An 18,434-nucleotide genomic window follows, 5' to 3' on the forward strand; every position below is an offset into this window, starting at 1 on the left:
ATGTGAGCCTGGGTAACTCCAACATCCAGTCCATGATGGTTGATTGGTAATGAAGGTACAGACTTGCCTTGATGGCAGTGAAACAAGCATTGCCCTTGAGGTCAGTTCATTGTTATCCATTGAGCCTAGTTCTCAGTCTATCCTTAGAATGTCATTACTAGAAGATACCTTGGAACAAAGAATGTTAGAATGCAGAATTGAAAGGGAACTTAGGGAAAAAAATCATATATTAAGCACCTACTATGTCTCAGACACTGTTCAGTGCTTCACAAATATCATCTCGTTTGATCCTTACAATCTTCCTGAAAGAGAGGTGCTATTGTTATCCCCATGTTGCAGAAAACTAGGCAGTGAGGTTAGTTTACTTGTCCAGGGTTGTACAGTTAGGTGGCGAAGTACACAGAGCACTGGGCCTGGACTCAGGAAGACTCATCTTTGTGAATCCAAATCTGGCCTCAGACATCTACTAGCTGTGTGATCCTGGGCAAGTCACTTAACCCTGTTTGCCTCAGTTTCTTCATCTGTAAAATGAGCTGGAGAAGGAAATGACAAACCAGACCAGTATCTTTGCCAAGAAAACCCCAAACAGGGTCATGGAGAGTCAGAGACAACTGAACAACAAGCTAATACATGTCTGAGGCCAAATTTGAACTCAGGTTTTCCCTACTCCAGGCCTAGTGTTTTAGCTACTGTGCCTCCTAGTTGCCTTAGAACATAGAATATTAGAAAAAAGGAGGTGGAATAAAGGACTGGAAGAGATTTTAGAGTCCATCTAGTCCAGTCCTGTCACTGTATAAATCAGGAAACTGAGGCCCAGAGAGGGGCCCAAAATCACACTGCACATGGCATTGTGGTGACTTGAATTATGACTCCTAATAAGGTACTCTTCCTTTTTTTTAGTTTTTTAAAATTTTAAATGAAAGTTTTAATTTTTTTAAATTTTAAGTTTTTCCATTAAAATTTCATATCACTGGTGCTCTCTCTAGTGACCTTTGCTATGTCACATGGTTGACATTAATACATGAATAATACACCATGTGCTGTTGATCACGTTTTGGCATTTTTTAGAACAGTTTCCATCCCTGAGTCTCTTTTCCATTGTTTTCATTAACTATTCCCTTCAGTTGTATCCTCAGGGATAAATGACTGCTCTCTACAGAAGGAAAAATGCAGAGGTTACGTTACTGAGTTATCCACAAAGAATAGAGCTAACTTTAGGAATTCAAAGTCTCATAGCTTCCTGCATTTCTAGCTCCCACCCTCATGGGACTTGGAGTTACAAAGGACCTTGGAGGTCATCTAGTTCAAATGCCTCCTATGATATGAGCTCACACACCTCATGGACCTTACTTGGCGCTCACAACAACTTGATGAGGTAGAGGATTTCATTATCTCCATTTTATTGGTGGGGCACAGAGAGTGTCTAGGCTGGATTTGAATTTGGGTGTTCCTGACTCTAAGTCTAGCAACTTTAATGTGACCTTGTCCAGGTCACAGAAGTGATAAATGGGGAGCTACTAGTGAGCAGCAGCACTGTGAACACTTTTCCCCTACCTTAATAGTATTTTTTCCAATTACATGTAAAGATAGTTTTCAACATTCATCATTGTAAAATTTTGAGTTCCAAATTTTTTCCCTTTCTCTCCCTTCCTCACTCCCCTCCCCTCCCCAAGATAAACAAGCAGTCTGATATAGGTTATACACATACAATCATGTTGTATATATTTCTTCATTAGTCATGTTGTGAAAGAAAAATCAGAACAAAAGGAAAAACGAGAGAGAAAAAAACAAAAAAAAGTGAAAATAATATGCTTTGATCTGCATTCAGACTGCATAGGTCTTTCCCTGGATGTGGAGAACATTTTCCATCACGAGTCTTGGAATTGTCTTGGATCATTGTGTTGCTGAGAAGAGCTAAGTCTATCATCGCATAATATTACTGTTACTGTGTACAATGTTCTCCTGGTTCTGCTCACTTCACTCAGCATCAGTTCATGTAAGTCTTTCCAGGTTTTTCTGAAATCTGCCTGCTCATCATTTCTTATAGCACAGTAGTATTCCATCACATTCATATACCACAACTTATTTGGCCATTCTCCAACTGATGGGCATCCCCTAAATTTCTAGTTCTTGGCCACCACAAAAAGAGCTGCTATAAATATTTTTGTACTTAAAAAATCGTGAACAGTTTTCTGAACTGGTAAACATCCATCAGGAAATTTGAGGGAAGTTGACTGAATAGGCTCCTTATCTTTTTGACAGTGTCTCTCTCTGACTCTGTATCTTCTCCTTCCTTTCTGTTTCTCCATCTTCTCTCTTTCTCTCCCTCCTTCCTTTCTCTCTGTCTTCTCTCTCTTTCTTTCCCTCTACCCTCTGTCTCTCCTGCATCCATTCTCTCTCTGTCTTCTCTCTTTTTCCTTCCTCTGTCTCTTTCTGTTTCTGTCTTTCCTCCTTCCTATCTGTCTTCTCTCTTTCTCTCCTTCCTTCCTCTGTCTCTCTATGTGCCTCTCTGTCTCTCCTTTCCACCTCCACCCTGTCCCCACTTTCTCCATATATTCAGTTCTGGGTACCAAGTTTTAGGAAGGACATTGATAAGCTGGACAGAGTCCCAGAGCAGGACAAGCTGGATGGTGATAGACCTTGAGGTCATGCCATACAAGGATCAATGGAAGGAACTGAAAATGTTTAAATTGATGAAGAATAGACCTGCCACATAATAACTGTCTTAAAGTATTTGTAGAATCATCATCTAGAAAAGGGACTAATTTTATTCTGCTTGACCTCAGAGGGCAGAACCAGGAGGTGTGTATGGATAGAAGTTGTAATGAGGTCAATAATATACTTCGTGTAAGGAAAATATTTCCTGACAATTCGAGTTATCCCAAAGTGGGTCAGTCATCAGAAACAAGACTGCCTGCAGAGGCAGTAGGATCTCCCTGGCTAGAAGTCCTCAGGCAGAGGCTGAATGACTGCTTATCAGGGAAGGTACAGAAAGGATTTTTGTTTGGGTGTGAGTTGGGCTGGAAGGTTCTGCTTTTTGTTCAATCACTGCAAATTCTGAACTATGCACAAATGAAGCAGAGATGCACTGCCTTTCCAGTCATTTCCTGTCTGACATTAGCAGGCATCCCAAAGAGACCTCATTAAACTGTCATGCTTCTGGCAACAGGTCAGGAGGATGGAGCTGTAGAGAAAGCCTCACTTTGCCATCACTACCTCCTGAGATAACAGTGAGGGCTTAGTAAGGCCCATGGGAGCATCTGTTTCATTGGAGGAAGGATGATGCTGCCATGGTAATGATCTCCAGGCATGAGTTTAGTCCCATGCCCCATTTCTCTACAAATCTGCCTGACTAATGTGAGTCCAGATACCCAATCTTCAGGAAAACAGCTCAGGAAGGTTATGACCTTGGGTCTGACTCTCCTTCAATGGCTGTGCTCTCTGACTATAAGGGACTGTCCTTCCAGTAATAGACTCCAAGGTCCCTGCTATCCCAGCTGCTAGATGGGAGATTCTCACCTTGAGAGCTCTCACTTTGAAAGCAGAAAAGGTCCTGGAGTAAAATAGCCCCAGCTAGGTTACATTGAAAACCTCCCACTGTGCCAGTGCAGGGAAATGTCTTCAAAGACATGAGTGTTATTAGAACTTCTTAGAATAGAGAAGACCCTTCAGATACCTCCTAGACTTATCAAACTCCCTACCAATGAGATTCTAGTAGGTTAGGCTAGGCTAGGACCACATGGAATTTGAGGGAGGGATGGGACCCAAGAGTACATCTAGTTTTATTTCCTCGTTTTGTATGTGGGAAAAGGAAAATTCTGCCTTTTGGGCCATTAACCCTCAGTTACCTCCACTTTCCTTGTCAAGCGTGAGCTCAGAATTTCTGGCTAATTTTTTCCGATTTTGGCTAGAAATCTCCCACTCCTCCCACCACCACCACCAGTCACAAGATCACAGGATTAAAATCTGGAAGACCTTAGTGACCATCTAGTCTAACCCTCAATTTACAGATGAGGAAACTGAGGCTCAGTGACTAACCCAAGATCACAGAGATTCAAGGAAGAAGAGCTGGAATTCAAATCTCAGTTCTCTGGCTCCAAACATGATTCTCTTTCCCCTGTCCCCTAGATCCAGTGCCATGTGGCAATGCCCTGAGTTTCTCAAAAGTAGGCTGCCACTCTGCATCCTGTAACCTGAGCTCCGAACGGACATGGGGGCTGTGGTTTGCTGCTCAGAGGCTTCCAACTTCCTCCTCCTCCTGGGGCTAGGTAGTATTCAGACACCTTTACCTCAGTCTCACGTGTATCCTTTTCTTTCCATAGCATAAAGCATTAGGTGAGGTTAGTACTGCCAGTCACTCCTCCTTGTTTGGTTATGTATTTTTTCTTCTCTCCCCTCCTTCTCCCCTGCCCCCCCTTCCGTGGGCTCAGATGAGGCGTGGGTAGGGTGGAAATTGCCACTGCTTTCATCCTGGGAGATCCTCTTGTCACACCTCTCTCTTCTCTCTCACCTCCATACACAGGCAACAGTCCCGAGGACATGGATAGACTATACTTTGGTAAGTCAAACACTGCATGTTGTTATCCTCTTTGATCTTTTTTTGGCCAGGAGAGCCTTCATCCCTTGGTGAAATAGCATGGGTGAGAGAGATACCTGGGACTTTGGGCAATGGAATGAAGGACAAGAATGGAGTGGTAGGTTTCTAGATGAGAATGGGAGAATTGGATTAAGAGTCCAAAGATCTGGGTTCTAATTCTGTTTCCATGACTTATGATCTGTCTTCGTTCTTGAAGAGGACCATGTAATCAGGGAGGTGATGCTATGACATGCAAGTGAATTGGACTTAAGTGAGGCAGGTTGTGTAAGGTCACCAGCCTCACTTTCTCCTCCTAACCAACTGGGTCTAGTGGCAAGATATAGATTAGGACAAGGGGAGATGGCCCCACAACTTATGGTCTATGTCTTGAGATAGTCACTAACTCTATTAGCCTCAATTTTCTGTAAAATTATGTAAAATGCGACTTAGAAGTTTTAGAGCTAGAAGGGGTCTCTGGATGACCTATTCCAACTCCCTTATTTTATAGATGATGAAACAGAGGCCCAGAGACTTAGGCTCACTGTCCTCTGGTTACACAAGTAGAAGTCAGTAAAGAGTCAGGATCTGAAGAAGCATTTAACCCCACATCCAGTTAGTGGCCTTTTCTCCTACATGCCTTGCTTATAGCACCATGAGATCACGCAAGTGAAGTTACTGCGAGAGCTATAGACTACAAGGTAGTCTTGAGGAGTCATTGATACTGAATGGTGTAGTGCAAAGAACCCTGAGTCTGGAGACTGAGGAGCTAGGTTCCCATCTGGACTCTGCTATTTACTACCTGTGTGATAGTGGCAAGCCACCCTTCTCTGAGTCTGCTTCCTCTTCTATAAAGAAAAATGGAAAGGAGGAGGCACTGAATTGGAAAGTTTTAAGGGTTCTTCCAGCTTGAAATTTATGATTCCATGATATTTATTGGGTCATAGAAAAATAATATGGTATGTTGGAAAGAACTCTGAACTTGGATTCTGAAGACCCAGGTTCAAGCCCTATTCCTACTACCTATTGTGAGGGTGACCTTGGAAAAGTGAATTCACTTATCTATCTTGTTTCCTCATCTGTAATGTTATGGGGATAAAGTGAGATAATGTGCTAAGCCAGCCATATAAATGTAAACGATTACCATGCTGCCTTTTCTCTCTGGTTCCCCACCCTGCTCCCTCTACCCACTTTTTATCAACAGGGAATGTGGGAGAGTGGAAAGGGGAGGGAAAGGGAAGCTATGTTATATTATGTTATGTTACAGCTACTGTTCAATACCTGACTAATGTCCACCACATGTAGATAAAACCCAAGATCATAACTCTTACCTGGCTTGCCCTCTTGTCCTCCAAACTGTGATTCCCAGCATTTACCATGTCCCTGGGAACAGAGACCATAATGAAGTCAAAAGTGGTCTGGTACTCACTGACCCCTGGCTAGCTCCGTAGGTCCTGAACATGAGAAGTGATATCCACCTAAACTGTGGCTTGGAATACAGGGGGCTGACTTAGGGAGAGGGAAATGTTAACTCCCCATCCCCACCCCCCACAAGTCTCCAAACATTCCCCAGTGTTTCTCAGCCCTTGTCCAAAGTTCCAACTGTGGCTTGTCAGGCTGGAGAGAATGATGCCATGACTAAGGCTGGCACCTCTGAGCTTTGGAAATTTCCTTTGGGAAGAAATAGTACAACCCTCCCCTCCAATCTCCTCATCTTCATTTCATATGTGCACACACAAGCGTGCACACACACACAACACATTCACACATACTCCACGGCATACCACACACATACACCACACACCACACACACACACACACACACACACACACACCACATACACACCATACCACACACTCACACCGCACATATACATGCATATACATACTACACCCCCCACAACATACCACACCCATCTGCGCACACACACCATGCGCATACATACACACATTCACACACACTCCACAACATACCACACACACACCTCACACATATACATGCGCACGCACACACACACACACACACACACCATGGTTCCATTCCCTTGATTCCTACATCTGGACTGTGTCACAAATCTTATTAATTTGTCCTCATTCCATCCCCAAAGCTTTAGATGTGCTTCTCTCCCACTTACCCCCCGCAGCTTACCCAAAGCTCTCCTTGTGACCAGGGTAAATATTACCCTGGAATTGTTAATGTTTAATGCCCCCCTTTTCAGTCCCACACTCTTACCCCCCCACCCACCCCCACCTTAGACACACTCAGTAAAGCAGGCAGTCACAGAGAAGACATCACCAGCACAATGCCAGGAACACTGATGGCTAAAAGTAAGTGTATTGCGTGTGCATGTGTGTATGTATGTATGTATGTATATGTGTGTGTGTGTGTAGGTGGAGATTTCTTCCCCTTTGGGGCACATGGAGGAGTAGTAGTGGTTCAGAGGTAGGCTGGCCCCACTGCTTCCTGGGAAGAGAGCAGAGTGAGCTTTGGGAAAAGTTGGGAGGGAAATGCAGTTTGGGTTTCTTTCCTTCCACTTCCACAGTGGCTCTCCTCTTTCCCCTCATGGTGCTTTGCCCACCTTAGACTGGAGAGACAAAAATTCTTTTCTGCTGCCCAGTGCTAAGGCCCTGATGGAGGGAAGCTGGGCTCAGGCAGAGGACTGGACAGATGTCCCCCCCAGACCTCTTTCTCCAGGGCCCAATTGTGGGGAATCAGAGAATACCAGCCTCAGGAGTTATGTGGCTCAGTGGGAGACTTGTTCCTTCCCATTCCAACTCCCAGCTTTATTGAGGACCCTCTCTAGGGAGGGGAAGTGCAAGAGAATAGGTCTAGGAATCAGGGGTCTTGGATTTTCCATTGATTCCTAAAGAGTAAGACCCCCTGACCACCCCTTGCCTTAGACTCTTCTCAGGAATAAAGAACTTATTTCCCTTTAACTTCTGTCCAGCTAAAGGAGTAAGGCTAGCCCAGCTTAGGAACCTCTGAGCTCCACCCAGACCCTGAAGGGGTGTGCCATGCAGCTGCTGACAGATGCATTTTTATAGCTGTAAACATTGCTCTTCTGGTGCCCAAGGAAACAGGGTATGTACACTTGTAAGGAGACCCAATAGGAGAACCAAGGGCTTCAAACACTCCTGTCATTAGTAGACAAGTGTGACCTGCCCTTGTGTCCTAGGGCCAGGTGTGTATTACCCAAAAGGCAGCACAGTAGATAGAGCATTAGACTTGGAGTCAGAAAGACCTGAGTTCAAATCCTACTGCACATATTTACTATGTGACCCTGGGCAAGTCACTTAACTGTTAGAATCCACCGTTTCCTCTTTTGCAAAATGGAGATAATAATAGCACCTACCTCACAGGGTACCTAGGTGGCACCATGGTGAGCAGAGTGCCAGGCTTGGAGTCAGAGAAACTCTTCTTCATGAGTTCAAATCCAACCTCAGGTACTTCCTAGCTATGTGACCCTGGACAACTCATTTCACCCTGTTTGCCTCAGCTTCCTCATGTGTAAAATAAGCTGGAGAAGGAAATGACAAACCACTCCAGTATCTTTATTAAGGAAACCCCAAATGGGGTCATGAAGAGTTGGACACAACTGAAAAATGATTCAACAACAACTACGCAGGGTTGTTGTAAGAATCAAAATTAGATATAATATATGAACAATGCTTTGCAGACCTTAAAAGTCTGTGTAAAGGCCAGCTGTGCTATTAGGCCTAGTGAAGACGCCATCCTGCCTGGAGTCAGATGGCAAGACAAGGTCAGATGGCAAGAACAGCAGCGTGATGTGACGGAAAGGGTGCTGACTCTGGAGTCAGACCCAGGTTCCAAACCCAGCTCCGCCACTGACTGGCCGCGTGATCTTGAACGAATCATTTCAGTCCTCTCTATTTCTTCCCAGACTCAGCACGCTCCCCACATTTCAGTAGCTGTGTCAAAGGCGTGATGGCTCCTTGTTTACTCTGGGTTCTGACCCTTACAATGATTCCTGTGTCAGCCCCTTTGTGGCTGCCACTCCTTTCCAGTCCCCTCTAGTCACAATGTGTCCTGTGTTCTCCAAACCCAGAGTTTCCTCATTTGTAAATGGAGAATGCCTCAGTCCAATTCCCTTCTAGTTCAGGGACAGTTCCTTCTGTCTCTAGGTTTCTAGTAAAAGTACTTTTGCCTGGCTTCTTGGAAAATTGTTTTGCAAGGTAGGGAGAAGAGAAAAATCAAAACCTTTCTTGCAGAGTGGTCAGACATCCTCAGAGGCACGGCATGCTCTGTATATTTCAGTCTCATTCCTATTTCTGCTGTTGTGTTCCTAATGGCTTCACATTTGAGCCAAGCCATACCCTCCCAAAGTTCATCCTCCCCTAAGGCACTCGGCACTCCCATGTTGTTCCTTGTAGTAACAAGGAGGCTTCTGTCTTTCGAGCTAAAACCTAGAAGAGGTGCGTTGCAATGATGAGCCTTGGAAAGATGAAAGGCACACCCAAGGTCACACAGCATATGGTTGGCAGAGCTGGGACTCCAATTCTGGCACCTGCTTATCAAATATTTCAGCTTTTTCTTCCTCAGGTGGACTTTCTTAACTTCATCAGTTACCAACCCACTGGCACACATGAGGCTCCAGGGAGAGGGCCTAGGAGCTCTGCCTGGTGCTGTCCTGGCCTCGGCTGATCCTCAGAGGTTCCCTCTTCCCCTTTTTCTCCTCTCTCAGGTGGAAGTCCCAAGGGGGATGATGAGAGATTCAGCTACGGTAAGCCTGTCTCTTTCCATTGTAGCATTTTGTTACCTGAGCCCTGAATCTCCCCTAGGTGGATGCCTGAATTTCCGCCTCCCCAATCCCTCCCCATATTATCCCTCCCCTCTTACTCAGAGGAATTCCGCAATGGTAACTGGAGAGGTAGGGAGGGGGTAGCTGGGTTCTGGTGACTATTGGCATAGTAAGATTTAAGAGAGCCTGGCTTGTCAGGCTCCTCTACTATGGATAGAATCTATTTACCTATCTCTTAGCTGTCCAGTTCCCTGTTCAGCCTACCCCAAGGCTTAATCACCTCTCCTCAGGCCACTCTCATCTTCTTTTTCCCCTCCATGAGATTATAACACCATCAGGAATGGAGGCCTGATTTTTGCTGCCTTGGCATTCATCGTGGGGCTGATCATCATCCTAGGTAAGTGGGATTTGGCCAAATTGGGGTGGGGGGGGAAGGAGGAGTCAGATAGAGCTGAGTGGAGATTGTAAAATGACCTTCTGTAGAAGTTGGCTCCTTGGGAGAGGTGCCCTTAGCCACAAAGATGGCCCTTTGGGAAGGTGCCCTTAGCCACAAAGCAGAGACTCATTCTCAGTGAGTAGGGGAGAGGCCCCATCAGCTATTGGAGCCAGGAATACAGAAGTTACTAGAAACTAGTAGTGACAGCAATGTCCTTGACTGCCACACAGCCCCTACTTCAGATTTTTGGGCAACAAAAGAACCCTAAATTTGGGATCAGAGGGCCTGGGTTCAAACACCAACCAGCTCTATCACTTGTATTACCTGTGTGACCTTGAGTAAGTGATTTTTCCTCTATGTGCATTAGTTTACTCTCCAGTGATATCAAAAAGTTAAAGCAGAGGCAAATGATCTGGGCTCAAATCTTGGCTCTGTTACTTACAATACATGTGACGTTGGGCAAATCATTTGCTGGACCTCAGTTTCCTCATTCATAAAATGGGACAACTGGATTAGATACACCCTAAAGTCTCTCATAGTTCTAAATCCTGAGTTTAGATGAACCCTAAGGTCTCTTTTGTCACAACATCCTGTGATCCTAAGTTGGATGGAGGAGACGGAACAGCTCTCTTCTGTTGGAGCAGGAAATATATGTTTCAGGGGTGTAAGAAATGAGGCTAGTAAGAGAGGGAGGATGAAAGGATGAGGAGGGCCAGCTCCTTGGCATTTCCATTTCCTCTGCAATGGAAAGAGGAAAGCTGGCTTCAGGAGAAATATATGACCAAACAGAACCAGAAGGAAAGAAATGATCCATGAGACGATCAGGGAGGACACTCATCTTCATCCCCTCTGTAGCAGAATTTTGGAGAATTAGGTGGATCACAGAAGGGAAGAGCAAGGTCTTGAACTTAGACTCTGAAATCTAATTTAGGCTTTTTCAGCTTGGCATTGAAGGTCTGGCATAACCTGATTATGCTGTCCCCATCCAACCACACCTCCCACCCTTCCCCAGTAGGCAAGGAACACTTCAGCATCCTTTCATTGCCTCGTGAAGAAGTAGAATTCTGGATTTAGAATGAGAAGAGATTCTAGAAGCCACCTCCTTGAACCTCTTCATTTTATAGATGAGGAGATTGAAGCCAAGAGCATTTGAGTGACCTGTCCAAGGTCACACAAGCAGCACAGTGGCAGAGCTTGGATCTGAAGCAGATTCTCTGATGCCAAATTCAGTGATCTTTGGGTTGCTCCATGTTGTTTCTCTCTTACACTCCCATTCTCAAAACCATGGTTTTCACCCAAATTTTTTTCTCCCCTTGGCTCATCTGCATCCTTCACATCCTTCAAGGCCCAGTTTATTTTTTTACTTCCTCTGTGAAGAATTCCTTTACAATCTCTCCCCAAAAGGTCTTTCTCTTCTCCGAACTCCCATAGGTTTCATAGTCAGTAGAACACGTCTCAGGCCTATTCCTCCTGTCTCTCCCCTTAGACTCAGCTCCTTGAAGACAGGCATTATGTCATATGCATTTACCATGTCTTTTGCATGATGCTAGGTGCTAGAGCTGGGAAGAGACCTTAGAGAGATCATCTTGTCCAATCTGATCATTTTATATGTAGCAATAGTGTAGGGATAAGAGAGGGGAATAAACATTTATTTACGGCCTATTATGTGCCAGGCACTATATTAAGCCCTTTGTATGAGTCATCTCATTTGATCCTCATTACAATACTGCAAGGTGGGTGCTGTTATTGTCCCCCATTTTTGGTCTTTGGTTATTTTTCAGTCTTGTTCAATTCTTTGTGACCCCATTTGGAGTTTTCTTCTTGGTAGAGACACTGGAGTGGTTTGCCATTTTCTTTTCCAGATCATTTTACAGATGAGGAAACTGAAGCAAACAGCATTAAGTGACTTGCCTAGGGTCACACAGCTAGTAAATGAACCCATTTTACAGCTGAGGAAGCTAAGGCAGACAGGATGTTAAGTGACTTGCTCAGAGTCACAGAGCTAGTAAGTATCTGAGGCTGGACTTGAACTCAGGTCTTCCTGACTCCAGGCCCCCACACTCTATCTACTATGTCACCAATTGCTCCAGTAAGGAAGGCTATTTTTTCTATCTCTTGGTCACCCATATGCAGTTACTGCATGGTGTTGCCCAACCTTAACTTTTCAAATCCACCATCAAGTTGGCCTCTGGACCCATTCATTCACTCCTAAGGGAGCTGTGACCAATGCCTTTCTTTTCTCTCAGGATAGGAAGGCTAGTTTGTCTGACCCAAAGCTTAACCTGACTATACTCTCCCCATCCAACCAGGAAATTCCTGAGGCAAAAAGTGAATGAATGAGGAATTTCTTGCTCTCCTCCAACAGGCACTAGCAGCCATCTATTACACATAGATGAAAAAACAGAGGCCTAAAGAAGGGAAATATCTTACCTGAGATCATAAAGCTGGCTTGTGGCAAAGCCCAAGATTTGAACCCAGGTCTCTGGAGTCCAAATGGAGTGGGTGTTTTGTTTTGTTTTCCACTGCACAATACATTACCTCCAGGACATTCAGTGATTGATTGAGGATTCTAAGGGAGCCAAAGGCTGCACCAAATATAGAGATGGTCTAAGGGAAAGGGAAAAGGAAAAGGGAGTATGGAAGAGCCAGGGTTTCTTGAGGGCAGAAGTTAATGAAAATAAATTGTTTTTTCTGTCTTCAAAGGCAAAAGGCTTCGTTGTGGGGGCAAGAAGAAACGCCGGTGAGTTCCTGGACAAGTTAGGGGGAGGGACAAGAAAGAGAGAAGAAGAAGTACCCCCATCAGAGGACCTTACAGAGATGCAGTGTCTTAGGGTCAGAATCGCAGAGCAGTGCAAGGGATTAGATAGAATCTAGTCCAACTTCTTTACTTTACAGATGAGGAAACAGATTTACGCCCCTGAGGCTGGAGGGCAAGATTTCCCAGGTCTATGCCACTTGCATCCTGGCTGAGTCCTCCCTTTTTCTCCTCTCTTTTCCCCCTTACACCCAACAGGACTTTAAAAAGGGCTTTTCTTTCCTTTCTCCTCCACAGGCAAATCAATGAAGATGAACTTTAAGTACAGGTATGTGCCAGGAGGGCAGAGTTTGAGGGTGGGTCAGGGTAGAGAATGCAGGAGTTGTCCACATTAAAGAAGAACCAAGCAAGAGATAAAGCAGAAAAGCTTGAGGTTGGACCGAAAAGTGGTCAGAGTGATTAATCAATTAATCAGATTTTTAATTGTCTGTTATGTGCCCACTCCTGGGCTAAAACCCTTATAACCCCTGAACCAAAGCCCATCAGTAAAGGATTCTTTCCTTATTGGTGGAGATGAAGGTTTTATATACAACCACTAAGGAGAGAGTCCTTAGTCAATGGGTGTTGGGCAACACCTAGCTGCTCTACTTTAAAGTTTACAAAGTGCTTTCGGGTGTAGCAGAAAGTATTGTCCCTGGAGTTGAAATACCTGTATTTGAGTACTACCTCAGATACTTAGTAGCTGTGTGATCATGGGCTAGTCATTTTCATCTCTATGAGCCTCAGTTTCCCCATCTGTAAAATAGGGACAATAACGTTTGCAGTATCTACTTCATGGAGTGTGTAATTAATTTTTGTAACAAGAACCCTGTGAAATTCAGAGTGAAAGTATATTTGCCCCCATCTTCCAGATGAAGAGACTGTGGCTCACAGAGGTCCTTTTGTTGAGGACCACACAGCTTGTAAAGAACAAATGAAAATAAACAATTGTCAGATATGAGCCTAGCCAGTTTAGACCAGAGATGCCATCCTGGGTTTAGTGACCTAGGATGTTTGGGAGGAAGGAGCTAATTCAAAGAGTGTTGCAAACAATCAAACAAACTGAAAACGATCAAACATTGTCTGATTTAAATGTTTCCATGAAGAATAACAGCTCACATCCATCTATATAAAGAATTTCCTTCACAATAGCCCTATGAGGTAGCTAGGGCAAGTATTATTATCCACATTTTTACAGATGAGGAAACTGAGGCACCAGTCACTCATCTGGTAGGTGGAGTCTCCTGACTGTAAGTCGAGAGCTGCTGGGACTTGTTCTCTTCATTCAATAAATAGTTCCTAGGTACCTATCTGAATGCTAATAGTGTATTAGGGGAAGGTCAGGGAAAAATCCTTTACTCATCACCTATCACGTATAAGCACTATGCTAAGCACTTTACAAATATTACCTCATTGATCCTCATAACAACCCTTCGAGGTGGCTGTTGTTATTATCCCTATTTTACAGTTGAGGAAATTGACGAAGCCAGAGGTTAAGTGACTTGCCCAGCATCACAACTTATAAGAGTCTGAACCTGGATTTGAGCTCAGGTCTTCCTGACTCTGGACCTAGTGCTCTATTTACCATGCCACTTAACTCTAGATATAAAGGAAGCTATGAAGATAAATTGAGTCACAGTCTCTACCCCCAAGGAGTTTATAATCTATTAAGGAAGATAAGATAATTATAGCCAAATAACCACAATTCAAAGTATAATCTGATAAGTATACCTGAGTATAAGTATAAGGACGTACACAAGACTCTCTCCCTGTCCCATATATGTATATGTCTGTCTAACTAACTACTGATTTATTGATTGATTAACTGATGACCAACTGTTCTTTCTACCTCATCTATCAATCTATCTACCTATCTATCTACCTATCTACCTACCTATCTATCTATCTATCTATCTATCTATCTATCTATCTATCTATCTATCTATCTATCTATTTGTCTGTCTGTCTGTCTATCTATACATTTCATCATCTATTTATCTACCTCATCTATCTATCTATGCATATATACATGTGACCATCACTAAGGTTTTCCTCTAATGTTGTTTCATGACCTGAGGGTGACCTTGAGATCTTGAAGGCAATAGCAATGGAGTTATTACACTAAAAAAGCTTTACCTGCATGGTCAGCAATGAACAGTATAGTTGTGGTCCAGTGATTTAAAAAACTCAACCACAGAGGACTGACTACCTGGGAAAAATTGAGTTTTGGACACAGTAACTGAAGAAGCTCTACATGTTGTAAAGTGTGGAAGGACTGTAGTGTATCAGGACAAATCTGTTAAGTAAGCAAAAACAAATATATTTGTGCGTGTATATACATGTATGTATATACATACATGTATATATGTGTACATATATGTATATATGTATGTACCTATAACACCTACTTAGAGATGTACTAAGTCTCTACATGAAAAAAGATCATTCCCTCAAATTCTTCTAGAGCACTTTGGCCATATCTTTTCTTTGCCCCATCCCTTCCCATTCCTTATTTTGTATAACATTTTTCTGCCTACTTGTACATCTTCTACTAGACAGTAAGATCCTTGAGGGCAGGCTCTGTGACTTACATCTTCCCCAGCACCTAGCATCATTGCATGTAATAGGTACTTTAACACGTGTCGAATTGGATTGAACAAACCTGGATAATAACCAGAACGTAGGTTTGGTGGGTGAATGGGGACAGAGGTAAGCAATGAGGTTGGTAATATGGAGAATGCTGACTCATAGCATCACCAAGCAATATGAGTACCCTCCCTGGGGTCTAACAGAGCACATCCTGAGTTCTCCATCCATTAGCTTTGAGTGTGACCGTGATGATGAGTGAATTGGTTGTAATAAGAGGAGTGCTGATTACGTAGAGTACATCTCTGGGGCACTTTAGTCTTATCAAAGCCCTGTCGTGTACATTATGTGTCATTTAGTTAAGATTAACATTCCATAGTTCTTTGAGGCTGGCAAGCCATTTGTTCATGAAACAACCTTGAGAGGCTCCAAGGGACTGGTTTACTCATGCTCATGAAGCCACTAAGTGTCTAAGATAGGATTCAGGCAAGGAATCCTGATGCCAAATCCAGAGCTTCCTCCACATCTGTCTCTTATTTTGGTGCTCACCATGTTCCTGTACAGTGGGTATTAATTTATCCATGTTATAGATAAGGAAACCAAGACATAAGGAAATTGAATGACTCCCAAATATGATGAATGGCAAAACCTACAGTACTCTCCCCACACTGCTTCAGCGTGTACCTCTGGCCTGAAGTATTCTGATTCTTGGGGGAACTTGTATTTTCATCAGAAGGGCTCTGAGGGGTAGTAGAAACACTACGAGTAGGTGAGATGAATAATAATAATTCACATTCACTAAAGCCCATCAATGAAACTTCTGGGTGGCTCAGTAGAAGAGTACTGGGCCTGGAGTCAGGAAGATCTGAATTTAAATCTGATCTTGGATACTTACTGGCTATGTGACCATGGTCATATATGGTCAAGTTATTTAACCTCTGCCTTAATCCCCTGGAGAAGGAAATACCAAACCACTCCATTATTTTTGCCAAGAAAACCCCATGGCCACTACTGGCTTGCTATGGTCTTGGGCAGGCATGGGGAGCCTACAGCTTCAAGGTCACATGTGGTCTTCTAGATCCTCAAGTGTAGCCCTTAGTTTATATTCAAAGGGTCACACTTGAGGACCTAGAGGGCCGCATGTAGCCTGGAGGCTGCAGGATTGGTCTGTGAAATTTAGATTCAATCAAAGAGCCACACTTGAGGACCCAGAGGGCCACATGTGGCCTCGAGGCCATAGATTCCCCACCCCTGGTCCAGGGGGTCATGAAGAATTGGACACCAATGAACAACAACAAAGTTCATTTAAGCTTACAAACTGCTTTCTGCACAACAATTCTATGAGGTAAGTCATGCAAATATCATTCCCATTTCACAGATGAAAAATTTGAGGCTCAGGGAGTGAAATCAATTTGCCCAAGACTAGTAACTGGTTGAATCAGAATGTGAACTGGTCTTAAGATTCTAAGTCCCAGAGCTCCTTGTAATACACTGTTTCAAGGCATGAAACAAAGGATCTTGTGACCCTACCACACTCCATAATCCAATGGGCAAAGTTTGCTGGGGTGGTTGCTTTGGGAGGCCTCAGAACAGGAGGGCTACTTTCCAGGGGGCCTCTGATAAATCATACTGTACATTCTGTCTTTATCTTTTCAGAGTCAGTCACATCCACACCTGCAGGTCCTGCAGTTTATTTTCCTGGACAAGAGAGCTGTGCCTATTCTGGAGACCTCTTCAGTGTCGTTTGGTCCTTTATGGCTTTGCTACTGATACTTTCTCTTGGAGCCAAGACCGGTCTGGGCTTTGTGGTCTGCATCACCTGACTCCTTCCCTCCCCAAGCTTCTTTGCATTGATAATAAAGCTGGCTCCTGAGAGAGCACTTTCCCTGTACTGTTCTGAATTGGAGTGAAAGGATTCTAGTATATCTGATCATAGCACCTAGAAAAGTGGCTCTTTACCTGGGGACTGTGATTTTAAAAAAAAATTTTGATCATTATTTCAATGCAATTGCTTTCCTTTGTAATCCCAAGTTGTTTTTTTTTAATTGTATGCATTGAAAAACATTCTAAAGAATTTGTAGCTTTCTCCAGGTTGTCAAAGTGATCCATGACACAAAAAAAGCTCAAGAAACTTTGCTGTAGAGGCAGAAGGATGGTTGAGATCCTCTTGTCTAAATTCTTTGGGTCATAGATGAGGAAAGATGCACAGAGAATTCATGACTTGCCTAAGGTCACACGGGTGGTACACAGCAGACCCAGAAATTCCTCCTTCAGGCCAGATAGGCAGCGCTGGTCAGAGATTTTATTTTATTTTATTTTAATTTTATTTTATTATTATTATTTTTTAATGTTTTACAATTATTGCCATAAAATTAAGATTTTATCCCCCCACACCTACCCCCCACTACCCCCTCCATCCCCATGACAGTATACAACTCTGTATAGGTTCTACAGATACTTTCCTATTGAGTATGTTTTCACTGTAGTCATGCTATGTAGTCGAACTAAAATAAATGGAAGAAATCATATAACAAATCAAATCATAATACACACACACACGCAAAAATGATCTGCTACATTCTGTGAATGACTTCCATATTTCTTCCTCTGAGTGTGGAAGGCCTTAGAAAACCACCATTGGGATTTTTTTTTCAATAAGTTCTTGTGTTGTTACAAAGTTCCAAGTCTACCAGAAAAAACTCTCACACACTGTGGTTGTTGCTGTGCACAAAGTTCTCCTGGTTCTGCTCCTTTCACTCAGCATCAGATCATATAAGTCCTTCCAGGCCTCTCTGAAGTTTTCTTGTTTATCATTTCTTATGGTGCAATAGTACTCCATTACATTCATATATCATAATTTATTCAGCTATTCCCCAATTGATGGGCATCCCCTTGATTTCCAGTTTTTGGCCACCACAAAGAGTGCTGCTATGAATATTTTTGTACATGTGGGACCCTTTCCCATTTTTATGATCTCTTGGGGATGCAGTCCTAGTAGCGATATTGCCGGGTCAAAGGGTATGCACATTTTTGTAGCCCTTTGGGCATAGTTCCAAACCTCTCTCCCGAATGGTTGGATGAGCTCACAGCTCCACCAACAATGAATTAGTGTTCCAACTCTCCCACATCCTCTCCAGCATTTATCATTTTCTTGTTCTGTCATGTTTGCCAATCTGATAGGTGTGATGTGGTACCTCAGAGTTGTTTTGATTTGCATCTCTCTAATCAATAGTGATTTAGAGCATTTTTTTCATGTGATTATAGATATCTTTAATTTTTTCCTCT

The 18,434-nt window shown here is 43.4% G+C and overlaps 1 protein-coding gene across 4 annotated transcripts in view; it reads left to right on the forward strand.

Annotated features, from left to right (window-relative positions):
• FXYD2 (FXYD domain containing ion transport regulator 2) overlaps positions 1 to 17,040 on the forward strand; it is a 53,003-nt gene extending 35,963 nt beyond the window's left edge. Inside the window, exons 3-10 of one of the 4 annotated variants that reach the window (XM_072610968.1) lie at positions 1,829 to 1,996; positions 4,129 to 4,268; positions 4,523 to 4,558; positions 9,277 to 9,315; positions 9,656 to 9,730; positions 12,473 to 12,509; positions 12,822 to 12,852; positions 16,806 to 17,040. In XM_072610968.1, the coding sequence (XP_072467069.1) occupies positions 4,211 to 4,268; positions 4,523 to 4,558; positions 9,277 to 9,315; positions 9,656 to 9,730; positions 12,473 to 12,509; positions 12,822 to 12,846 (270 nt within the window). In that variant the 5' untranslated portion in view covers positions 1,829 to 1,996; positions 4,129 to 4,210 and the 3' untranslated portion in view covers positions 12,847 to 12,852; positions 16,806 to 17,040. The other 3 variants (XM_072610970.1, XM_072610969.1, XM_072610967.1) reach the window with 3 other exon arrangements.
• The last annotated feature ends 1,394 nt before the right edge of the window (positions 17,041 to 18,434 follow it).

The sequence above is a fragment of the Notamacropus eugenii genome, chromosome 5, assembly GCF_028372415.1.
Source record: "Notamacropus eugenii isolate mMacEug1 chromosome 5, mMacEug1.pri_v2, whole genome shotgun sequence".
NCBI lineage: Eukaryota > Metazoa > Chordata > Mammalia > Diprotodontia > Macropodidae > Notamacropus > Notamacropus eugenii.